This window comes from Acipenser ruthenus, chromosome 25 (assembly GCF_902713425.1).
Source record: "Acipenser ruthenus chromosome 25, fAciRut3.2 maternal haplotype, whole genome shotgun sequence".
NCBI lineage: Eukaryota > Metazoa > Chordata > Actinopteri > Acipenseriformes > Acipenseridae > Acipenser > Acipenser ruthenus.
In genome coordinates this window covers 26,907,857-26,920,260 of record NC_081213.1, presented here as the reverse complement: position 1 = coordinate 26,920,260, position 12,404 = coordinate 26,907,857, and the positions used below count along the sequence as shown (strand labels likewise).

At 41.0% G+C, this 12,404-nt stretch overlaps 1 protein-coding gene across 1 annotated transcript; it reads left to right on the top strand.

The window, feature by feature from the left end:
• Positions 1 to 549: 549 nt before the first annotated feature.
• On the top strand, positions 550 to 11,762 carry LOC131701525 (acylamino-acid-releasing enzyme-like). The gene is made up of 22 exons (XM_059000058.1): positions 550 to 810; positions 1,928 to 2,057; positions 2,591 to 2,717; positions 2,870 to 2,957; positions 3,256 to 3,331; positions 3,464 to 3,633; positions 4,118 to 4,255; positions 4,495 to 4,586; positions 4,946 to 4,986; positions 5,727 to 5,848; positions 6,087 to 6,147; positions 6,364 to 6,461; positions 7,092 to 7,143; positions 7,582 to 7,670; positions 8,004 to 8,139; positions 8,576 to 8,659; positions 8,823 to 8,903; positions 9,011 to 9,099; positions 9,191 to 9,381; positions 9,652 to 9,754; positions 9,921 to 10,027; positions 10,368 to 11,762. The coding sequence occupies exons 1-22, from the start codon at positions 799 to 801 to the stop codon at positions 10,471 to 10,473; spliced, it is 2,193 nt and encodes a 730-aa protein (XP_058856041.1). The 5' UTR covers positions 550 to 798; the 3' UTR covers positions 10,474 to 11,762.
• Positions 11,763 to 12,404: the final 642 nt, after the last annotated feature.

Below are 12,404 nucleotides of genomic sequence, written 5' to 3'. Positions count from 1 at the left end.
GACTCTTGACCGGAGGGTCGTGGGTTCAGTCCCAGGTGGGATACACTGCAGCTGTACCCTTGAGCAAGGTACTTTACCTGGATTGCGCCAGTAAAAACCCAAGTGTATAAATGGATAATTGTGTATAAAAATAATGTGATAACTTGTAACAATTGTAAGTCACCCTCGATAAGGGCGTCTGCTAACAAATAAACTATAATAAAATGTGTTTGTGCTTCTGTCGACCTAATCCAATCTATGGTGGCAGACTGTCTCTTCGATCAAACCAAAGTAGCTCATGTAAGTGTGTTTGGCGTTTTTTTTAATTTTTTTTTAAATATCTTGGAAAGCGAATCGTTTTTTGGGCAGCATAGACTGCTAGATGTTCACTTGCTAGTAGTCATTACATTTTTTTTATATAAAGTTAATTTCTAGAATCTGTCATTTTTCTTTATAAATACAAATGTAATGTAATGTCACCCCCCCCCCCCCCCATTGTCTGATGTTGGTACGGTCTATATTGATTTTTTTTTTTTTTTTTCTCGTCACGCCTCCTCATGGTCGGATTTCACCATTTGATTTTGAAAGGGGGTGCATGCAAGTAGAACGTTTGTATTTAGTAGCTATATCACAAATACAATGAACGAATAGAGTGAGGGTAATTAAGGTTATATTATTTTATTATGAGTACACCGCCTGTTTTTTTTATTTTAAATAATAAGCAAAATATTTGAGCGCTTATATAGTTTAACTAGACCCCTTTGTCCTTCCTTTGTATATTCCAAATTATGTGGTGCCTTGTCTGCTGGTACAGTCGGTATGGAGTCGCAGGTATAGTTTCAAAGTATTTTATAGTACATGCAAAGTAATAAAGTTGTTATATTTTAATATGAGATTCAAAGTTACAGCTAGTGTGTTGTAAGTGCATGTTGCCATTGAAGTTACAGCGTGTATGATGATTACACTGACAATACTGAACAGTGTGACGGGAGGAGGAGACTAGCTGGATATATTAATGAGGAAGTATGTGGAATAACACGTCTTTAATGTTATTATGAGGCTCACTTCCTGGACCTTCTTGAGGTTTTTAAAATTAAATTCTGAACTCGTTTGTGGTTATTTAAAAAACTCTGCACAAACCTGTCTGTTCGTAGCAATGGGGTTTCACAGTTCAGTAAGTGTGGTTGTCATAAGAATGGATTGGTTATATATGTGTGTGTATATATATATATATATATATATATATATATATATATATATATATATATATATATATATATATATGGACTATGGACCACGAGTTTTATTGTGAGGTACTGGCTGCTGGATTTTAAAGGTATTCGGTACAGACCGCGTTAACTACAGTGGTCACACTTAATGAAGCAAGTGCTGTCATGTATAAAACGTGCACCCAGAAGAAGGTCAGAAATCAGACGTGAAGTAAACACGTGACCTTGCCTAACCCAGGACGGTTAAACGAATTTCACCTGTCTGTTAGTCATCCGGGCATACTGTAGTATCGTTGCCAGTGTACTGTTAATCTAATAGTATTATTATTATTTAAATGCCAAAAAAAAAATGCTTGAATTATAGGAAAACAGCTGTGGATAACCTGGTTGTTCAGTTACCACTAATGCACAGTATGAATAGAAGATATTACAAAGCTGTAGACCTGGTTTAATCCATGCACTGTGTGTGTGTGTCTGAGTATACTCTTTCAGTTTCTCACAGCTGCAGGAGTGATATGCTCATTCTGCTAAAGTTACACAGCCAAAAGGTCTTGCAGTGCGCACAAGTGCTTTGAGAACCTTCAAAGCATCCAGGCTGTACCATGAATCTGATTTTCAGATTAACCCAGTGACAGCACTCCGACATCAGGATCACAATCGACTCTGTTAAGAACAGAGCTCTTACTGGCTGCCTGGATATTCTTAATTCTTCACAATAGGTCATCACTAACCCAGAGGAGATCACCACCCTGTACAGGGAGCACAGCCGCTTTCCCTCCCTGTCCAAAGCCTGTGTTGGACCGGTGATTACTTCCCAGTATGGAGGCAAATACAGCAACATCTACACAGGTGCAGTACCTTCCTCTCAACAGGGGAGTCTTTGAAATCCATTGCAATAAAATTAATTACTTTTGTTGCACTGCTTTTTGTGAAAGTAGTTTTTGAAAAGTTTCAAACAAATTGAAGATTGATGACACTATTCTCTTTGTGTGTTTTACTGTATTGCATTGAGAAAATGTTAAGCTGAACTATTAGTATCCGTACAAAATCCAAATATGTAACAGGATGGAAATAAGACACCTATTGCATAGCAGTTTCACTCATGCCAGGCTTTATTACAAGCTTGATTAGACACATTGTATAGGTAGCCAGCTCAGGTGTGTCTTATTAAACTCATAGTAAAACCAAGAATGGATCAAGCTGCTATGCAATGGGAGTCTTATGTGATGTACAGTAGACCTAGATAACTGTATTACACATGGCACAAGTGATGGCTGACATCAGAAACATCGCTCTGTGTATCTCACTATACTAGTCCTTGGAAGGTGCTTTTGTAGGGCCAATCCTGTATATCGAGCTACGTGTTCCCGTCCTGTTTTCAGAATGGAGCCAGCGGGATTTGGAACGCAATGAGAACGTCAAGTTCTGCAGGCAGTACATCGCGTTCCACGACGACAAGTCCATCGTCTATTCTGGTCCGTCTGGAAACTGCACAGAGATAAAGGGAGAGTAAGCACCTCATGTGTTTTTAAACTTCCCATATGAATTTTCAAAGTGGGTTTTGGGTGAAATCCTGACCTCTTTTTATGGATGTAGCCCTGTGGTTTCCTATTGTTTCTGCACTGTCCTCCCAGTAATTGTGTTGGTTGTTGACCCCGTAGGCTGCTGAGCAGAGACTCCCCGTCAGGAGCGATGAAAGCTGTCATCAGGGAGTGCAGCAACAAAGGAGAGGAGAAACAATTTCTCGAGGTAAACCCTGCACTGGGCACTGCTCTAGGCGCTTCTAGTAACAAATATAAAAAAAAATATGAATCACAGCATTATATGTGAAATTTACAGCTACCATTTAATCTATCAAGCATTATATGTGAAATTGAGGTAATTAATGTCTTTAGAGCGTTGTATTCTGACTATTTACAAATAGTTTACAGGTTGTTTATTTCTAGGTCTTGTTTTTCCCCAGTCAGCAGCACATAATGGTAGCTTTGAAATAAACCTTTGCATTTCCCTAACCTGGTCTACAGTGCTGTTTTCTACCTCCTCACAGATCTGGAGCAAGAACTGCAAAGTGAAAAGCATCAATCTGACAGGACTGAAGAAACATGGCAAAGTCTTTGACGACGGTAAGGGCCCGCACATCAGATATTATCAAAACCACTGGCTTAGCAGTGTAGTGCTTAAATAAAATAAACAGTAACAGGGAGATTAGACAGTTGCACACATCATAACCTCCTTTGTTGTCCTGTGCGCTCCAGACCAGTTTGGATGCCTGGTGTGGTCTCACTCGGAGACCCACCTCCTGTACGTGGCAGAGAAAAAGCGTCCGAAGACGTGCTCGTTTTTTGAGACGGAGTCCCCGGAGCTGAGTGGTCTGGGGGATGAGGTGGAAACTCTGAAAGCCGACAAGAAAGACAGCGTCATCAAGGTAGGGTTGGGTGCGGACCTGATGAAAATTGACCCTGGCTAAGGGTTGCCAGCCGTTCTGCTGTTAAAAACAAGTGATGGTGTGGTTGACCGTGGAATTACTTGAGGTCACTGCTTTATAACTATGAGAATGTCCCTTTGTACAGTAATGACTTCCATTTCCACTTCCACTTCCACTTTGAGATGAACAGTGGGCATATTAAGCTGGTAATGAGACTGCAGGTCAGCTACTGTGCCCCAATAACCCCTAGTGGTAGCCCTATAAATGTGTCCTGTGACGGTGCCAAGAAAATTAAATCAAATCACCAGTGATTATAAACAATATGCAATCTTCAGAACGGTAGCCTACTGTCATCAAAGAACCTCATCAGACACCTTGTCTTCGAGTTTATCCCACAAGGCAATTTCTGCATGGGCAATCTGCCCATCGTTCTTGGCTGCGGTTTAGCTTTTTGTAATGTGTCCTGTTTCGGTGCGTTTTCCAGGGGGAGCAGTTTGTGTTCTATGAAGACTGGGGGGAAACCCTGGTGAACAAGAGTGCTCCAGTCCTGTGTGTCCTTGACGTAGAAAGCAACAACATCTCCGTGCTGGAGGGGGTCCCAGAGAACATCTCACCTGGGCAGGTGAGCCAGGACTCCACTTAACTCTTTCCATCATTTCAGAAAATGCTTATGGATCGTGCATTTTAGAGGAAACGCCACGTGAAGGACTGAAATGGGTCATATTTGAATAAAAAACAGTTTGCGTTCTGTTATATGTTATTTTCATGTACATACTGGAAGTGATTTATGTACCTTTCTGTATGAATACTCCAGAGGCTCTGTCAGTCCTTTGGATTGTGACAGCAGTGTTTCTGTTGCAGGCGTTCTGGGCTGCTAACGACACCGGGGTTGTCTTTGTGGGGTGGAGGCACGAGCCATTCAGGCTGGGACTCAAGCACTGCCCCAATAGAAGGTGAGTGTTGCAGAGGCTCATGATCTCTGCTGGGATCCAAAAAAAGAGGGCTATTGATTCCAAAAACAGGGCTAATTTTCAAAAAAGGGGCTATCGATTTAAAAAATGGGGCTACTTTCCAGAAACAGGCTCTCATTTGGTACTACAGGCTTTTGCTCAAGTGCAAATGTAGTACCAGCAGAGATTATAGCAGGCCAAGTTTATCTCTACCCACCCTTAATGGATTTCAGTAGTGCACTCAGCCAGTCAGAGATTTGCTCCTCATAGTGGGGGCAGTGTTGACACCAAAAAAAACATGCTGGAACCAAAGTCCTTGTCTGATTTTCTAAATATCTTTCTTTTGCTGCCCTTTGTGTTAGGTCCTCCTTGTTCTACGTGGATCTCAGTGGTGGTAAATGTGGTAAGTGTTGGTAGGGGTGGTGGTGTTATACATATTTTTTTTAATTAACTGAGTTAAATGTGTGAGCCAAAATCAGTGCGTTTCCAGTTCGGGATCTGTTGTCATCTTGCTAGACTGTAAGAAAAGTGATTGCTTTCAAAAGGGGGGGACATTAAAACCATTAAGCCAGTGAAGAGTTATCAGGGATTTGTTACGGGGAAACAGACAGCTAGTCCTACCTGATAGTTTGTCACACTTGAGTTTGTCACACTTGAGAATTATTGTATTTCTTGTTCTTATTGTATGACTTATATTGTAACACTTGAATGTATTTGTATTTGCTTGCGATTGTAAGTCGCCCTGGATAAGGGCGTCTGCTAAGAAATAAATAATAATAAATAATAATAATAATAGTAGGGGGTTTATAATGAACAGGTGTAACACAGTTATAAATAGGTACCATAAAAGTGCCCTTTTGACAAAGTGTTGTTATACTGGCACTGGAATATATTCTCAAATACACATTGTTCTGGAAGGACTCTGCAAAGTCCCCAGCAAGCAGGTCTGTTGTGAGCAGCAATCAGAAGCTCACAGACTCATGCTAGCAGATCCTGTGTAGGTGGCTGTCAAGTGCTGCTCAGTGTTTTCTAAAGGCAGTGCTATTGAGAGGGCAAGGGTACTGTTTGTTATTTCCATGTTGCCCTCACCACAGTGTATGGTTTCTGGATAGCGTTACACTTTTTCTCATCATGTCATTGCAGAGCAGCTCTCCTCGGACACGAAGGCGGTGTGCTCCCCCCGTCTCAGTCCGGATCAGTGCCGGATCGTCTACCTGGAGTGTGGAGTGTTCGGGCCCCATCAGCAGTGCAGCCGGCTGTGCATGGTCAGTGTGTTCAAGGACAGGGTTTCATTCGATTTTCTCAGGGTAGGGCCATTGAGATTCAGTATCTGATTTGCAGGGTGCCCGGTATAAGGTAAGGAATTACTTTTTAATGTAATTTAGCCAGTATACTGCACTTCATTAAAGGAGTGCCTTGTTGTAATGTCTGTAGAAAGAGCTTTATTTATCTAACACAAGAGCAAACAGTGTTAATGTAATATACATTTTTCTCCTATTTCAGTATGACTGGTACACCAAAACGACGTCAACAGTGGTGGACATCGTCAGTAGACCCAGAGAGGGTAAATTTGTTTACTTGCATTTAAAGTAACAATTATTCCATACACTTTAGCCATTAGCTATGTAGGTCTCAAATGTGCAGTGCTTAAAGAAACGCATGCTATAGCACATGTGTTTTCATTTTAAACATGATATCGGTAATACTGTAGGTTAATCAGCTGAACAGACTGATTTTACAGACAGTTGATGGAGCGTAATGTAATTGGTGTCTCCTCCAGATGGCTTCACTGGGATCTACACCTCCTCCCTGCCTGGGTTCTGCTGGTCGGCTGACAGCCAGCGTGTCCTGCTGAACTCCCCTCAGAGAAGCAGGAAGGTGAGATGGTTACCATGGCAGCAACATGCCTTATTGCCAATACCTGAAACTGTGGGCCCGGGAGGATAAAGACCCAGCATCACTTGGACTCACTGGAAGACTTGCTGCATAGTTATGTCGAATAAATTAACTACCCAATGTTTCGCTTTTATAGCTAATGAATAACAACTGCACTTTAGGGACAAATTGCTTATTAAGATATTTTGCATGAAGGTGTGCCGATTTATTTTAGTGAGCTGTACATTGATGTTTTGCAAGCAAGGTGTCTCGAGTGGGTAACATGGGAAACAAAAGCCCCGCCTCCAGTTGCATTGAATTTCTTTGTGTGTCTCAATACTTTATGGATGATCACCATGGACTGAAAAACAAACAGCCATGTCATAGTCTGTGCTGTATTGACAGGACTGAGAAACAAGGAAAAAAATATTCAGATCAATTCTAAACATCAGATCAGACACTGTTAGAAACGAAGCACACCCTGGTGGGAGACATGTTTCTCCTTTTTGAATTCTGCATCTATGCATCTGTCAATAGATCGTACAGCAGGACCTCCCTGGTTGTCTGATGCCTATGGCAGAAGTCGTCAATATTTTTCTCTTTTTTAATATTCTCTTGCTGGTTTTGTTTCAGGAGCTGCTTGTGGTGGACATAAACACAGGGGCTGTGGAATCCCTTACCGCCGGTGAGTAACTCGGGTTTGTCATTTGTATTCTGTCAGTCTGCAGCCGAACCTGGGATTATTTTGGTGTCTTTCCAGGAATGCCACTTCTTACCTGTCTGAATGCGCTGAGGGAATGTGGATGTAGTCAGAGTTGGGGTCAATTCTTTTTTTTTTTTTTTCAATTCCATTTCCAATTCCAATTCTCTTTTAATCAATTCCAATTCCTTCAAATACATTCCATTGAAAGAAATTGAATTGGAATTGATTTTAAAAAGGAATTGGAAATGGAACTGGAATTGAAAAACACAAATTGAACCCAACCCTGGATGTGGTTAAGTTTCAGCAGGAACATATTTGCAACTCCTGTTGTAATTAAGTGAATCAATCTGTTCTGATATTGCCCTTGGGGCGCTTTGTATTAGTTCACAAGCACTCCCGCTCCTCTCTCTCCATTCTCAGGTTCAAGCATGGGGAGCTGGACACTGCTGACCATTGACCGGGACCTCATGGTGGTCAGCTGCTCCTCCCCTAACTGCCCACCCAGCCTGGTGAGAAATGGACATATTACACCATTGTGATAGTTTCTTTACTGAGGCTTAGTAATGCTTAAAGGTACCCTGGAGAAACAGCACAATGTGGCGACTTAAAGTTCAATTTGAAATCTTCTTATTAAATAAATGCTATAATCAAACTAGATTACCGTCTCTGTTTTTATATTTCACTTTAGCGTGCTGCATTGAAATGTAAGAAGCTGTTCATTAAATAAATGGAGGTTATTTAGTGAATTGCAAGCCCTGAAAGGGGTCTGCGGCTGGTAATTCAGATGGTACTGTAGCGGTAATCCCCTCTGGTCTGTCTGTCTCTCTCTCTTCTCCCTACAGAAACTGGGCTTCCTCCCGCCAGCGGGCTCTGAGGCTGTGAGCTGGGTCTCTCTGGAAGAGTCTGAGCCTATCCCTGAGATTGAGTGGAGAGTGCTGACCTTCACCTCTCCTCTTGAGCAAGAGAACCAGACATACCGTGAGCCAGCTTTACTGCCTTACAGCAACATCCACTATATATATATATATATATATATATATATATATATATATATATATATATATATATATATATAAAAAGAGATATGCACCTCCCTCTCCAACAAGCTATTCTAAAATCAGCATGTTATTCAGAGAGGAACACAGTAATACCACTCGGAACAGTAATTCCTATGCTCCTTCCTGTGTCGAAAGGTGTTTCTTGATGATTTTATTCCTCTCATTTGTCTTTGCCCTTCAAAACGTGGCCCCTTTGTTGCAATATCATCTCTTTAGTTTCAGATGCAGTGCCATTCAAAGCTTGTATGTGCCCATTCCCCTCACCCTCAACACCCTCAATTGCACGCACATAGCAAGTGATTTAACGCAGTGGACTGTATTATTGTGTGTAATTTAAATGTTTTCATTCTTGACAGCCGGCTTGAGTTACGAGGCTCTGTTCCTTAAACCGGCAAAAGCGAAAGAAGGAGAAAAGCTGCCTCTGATTGTGATTCCACACGGTAAGCCTGGAATAAATCATTAGACATATTTACAGTGGTATCTTGGGAGGGCAGCAGGAGTTCATGTATAACGTGTATATAGTACATGACTTTATAATTGATAATGGGGGAGTGAAGCATGTTTGACTAACGTATCCTCTTGACTCGTCTCTGTCTCATGCAGGAGGCCCGCACTCCGTGTTTGTTGCGGAGTGGCTCCTGTCTCAGGCTGTCCTGTGTAAGATGGGCTTTGCGCTGCTTCTGGGTGAGTACAACAGTCACAGAATTAGCCTGTACACTGGAGTTTTGTAACAGTGGATAATTACATTTCAGTACCGATTTTCCATTGTACTTTCTGTATTTGTTATGTAGTGAATTACAGAGGCTCGATCGGATTTGGCCAGGACAGCGTCCTCTCTCTGCCTGGAAATGTAGGAGACCAGGATGTGAAGGATGTGCAGGTACAGTCCAGTGGTTCATTAAAAGTACTGGTCTTCTGCAGTGTTATAAAGAGACCTCGGTTAACTTTCTCCTTCCGTCTCCTCTGTTCAGTACTCAGTGGAGAGCGTCCTAAAGACGGAGTCGCTCGATGAGCAGAAGGTTGCTGTGAGTGGAGGTTCGCACGGCGGCTTCCTGGCCTGCCACCTGATTGGACAGTACCCCGAGTTCTACAAGGCCTGTGTGGCCAGGAACCCTGTTATCAACCTGGCTTCCATGATCGGGAGTACAGACATCCCCGACTGGTAATCACAAGCTTTTCCTTTTGTTTTGCAAACCCCTAATGCAGTGGGCAACCTGGGCTCTTCGCAGTCTTTTGATTTGCCGTTGAACTCCATTGCTTTGTTACAACCATTCCTCTTCCTTGTACTGATCCAGTTTTCTTTGGGAGTGTCTTGTGTTTGTAACTTTCAATGTTCACGACTTTGTCAACAAAATTAGTATTCGTGAGGCTGTCTTGACTCTTGACATTGATGTGTGCACTCAGTAACTGACTTTCAGCCCTTGTGTTCAAGGTGCATGGTGGAGGCTGGCTTTGACTACAGCACTGACGCACTGCCTGACCCTGCTGTCTGGGAGCAGATGTTGAATAAATCTCCTATCAGACATACCCCTAAGGTGAGTAAACTACCAGCTGTCTTTATTTCTCTTCAGTTTGCGGTTGTTTCATTTTGTGTTTAAATTTACATTGCAAATATTTTTTGTGTACTCATTTTAATTTATATTGTGAAGCAGCTTTGCATCTCAGATTACAAAAAGAAAATGTAATCTAATTTCTATGCAGGTAAAGACTCCTGTTTTACTAACTCTGGGAGAGGATGACAAACGAGTTCCCAGCAAGCAGGGAATTGAGTACTACCGTGCATTGAAGGCGCTGGGAGTCCCTGTCAGGTGAGTGAAGTAACACAGAGAAAGATACACAGAGAGAGAGCTACCCTAGAGCCAAACAGCTGCTGACAACTGTTTGTATCGTTCCCCGATGTGGGTTATCCAATTGTAATGTGCGGATAACACATATTAGAAACTTGACAGCTTTAGTTAATTTGGAGGTAAATCAAATGTGTTGTATTTCTTTTTTAAGCTTTAAAAGAATAAGGATGTTTCCGATTATGCATGTTTTAGGGGTTGCCTTTTATGGATTTCTATCGAATCGTAAAGTTTTTCCAAAGTAGTAGACACATTTTAATTCGGCACTCGTAATTATCAGCCAATGCTGCTTTTTGTTTTTCAGGTTGCTGTGGTACCCCGGTAACAACCACTCCCTATCCAAAGTGGACGCAGAGTCCGATGGGTTCATGAACATCGCTCTCTGGATCAGTCAGCACCTTAAACTGTGACCGCTGAAACCTTAATGCTTTTACTTCCTTATGCATGCGTTTCATAGACATGCATCCAATATAGCAGTGCCAATACATCACTACAGCACTTACTGGCTTCATGTACTACAAATGGGGGCTGATGCCAGAATCCCCTAATGACCCATGCACCCAACCCAGCAAACGTAATACGGGCCGTGCATGAAGTAGCAGTCATGCTTTATTTTAAGGGCCATTTTTTAGTTTATTAACTGTTAACGAATATTGTTAATTTTTAGCTTAGGGTTAGGGTCAGGGATAGGGTTAGGGATAATAAAAACCTGATTTAATATCATCATAATGATCATCCATAGGGCTATAGTGTTTGCAGTTTTAGCTGGCCTATTAAAATAAAGTGTGACCGAAATAGCTCTTAAATGGGCCAAAGGTTGTATCCGAGTTCCTTACTTTTAAGTTTCAAACACTGCAGTTAATTTCAAAAAGGATATCTTAAAAAAAAAAAAAAAAACAAAACCATTTTGAATTATAAGGCATGACTAGCCATGTAATTGCATTGTAATATCAGGGTATTGTAAATGCCAATGGTTGCTAACTGGAGTGTACAGTAGGTACATGACAATGACATTTCCCTGGAATGACACGCGTATTCCACAAGTAGTTACCATGTAAGAGCAGGATCCATTGGTAGTTACCCAGTTATTACGTGTTAATGTATGCCCTGTAATCTAAAGCACTTCCGTAACATCTTTATAACACTACATTTTCACTAAGGGCACTTGCAGTTGCCTAATTTAGAATACTCTACTTTACTTTGGGCATATCTGGAAGCACATATTGTGTGTATAGCTTGGAAGCAAGTGCAAAGAGAAAAGATCTCAATATTCTCACTGTTAGTAAACTTTATTGGGAACCATGCAAGCTGTTTGTTGTATTAACATTTATAAAAAAGTTCTTGTGTGGCTTCCAAATAAGATTAGTAGGGACTGAAGTCATCTTCTGAAGTCATCTGTACTGTCTGTGTTGAGCTTCTTGCTCTGACTCCCTCCCAAAGCCCTGCTGGAAGCCAAGGATAAGTTTAGTGTTGTGGTCACCACTTCTTAACGACTTTATGCTCTAATTTATCAGCAGAATGTTTCAAACTAAACCAGAAGCATTCCTTTGGGAACATTTACATACTGGCTTTTTTTGTACTACTAGGTGTAAAAAGCAGGTTGGTTTGGGTGCTTATATTGATGTATATTACTTTGTTAAAAAAAGCTGTTCATGTAATTATGAAAAATGATAATAAACAGGTTAATCTTTCACGCAAATCATTTTTTCTTCATTTATATTTGCATCTGGCACTGAAACGTACTGCTGATACTTTCTTGTCAAACACGAAAAACCGCAGGGTGAAAAATAATTCCTACTCTCGATAGTTAACTTTACATTTGCAGTGTTAAATAAACCCGGAATGCTAAAAGGCTCCCGTATTAAGATCATGTCACTTGAAGTTCTCTCAGTACACTTCTGAGTTACTGTGTTGATGTTTTGTATACAGCTGTATTTTTTGATATTTGTTTTCTTACTTCACTACCTCATTGTGTTAACCTCTAGACAGATCTATGATACACAGCACATGCTTTGACATTGTGTATTCATTCCTTTTCACACATACATGTAACTGCATTTAACCATTCGATCACATATGACATTCCCTTTAGATTATGTCCCCTGAGATGCTTTGTTAAGAGAAACTCTCATTTCTGTTTATCTAACTGGTATAATAAACAGAGTATGTACAGAGCCATAAGGAGATTATAAATCAAACAGGTTTTCCAGGTAGAGACAATGCTTTTGGTTTTGTTATGTTTGTTTAACAATCACTTTGTTGGATGATAAATATTATTATCTGCGGGTTACTTGGCTGCAAAAGACCCACTTACAGTACAGGGCAGGTTTATATAATACTA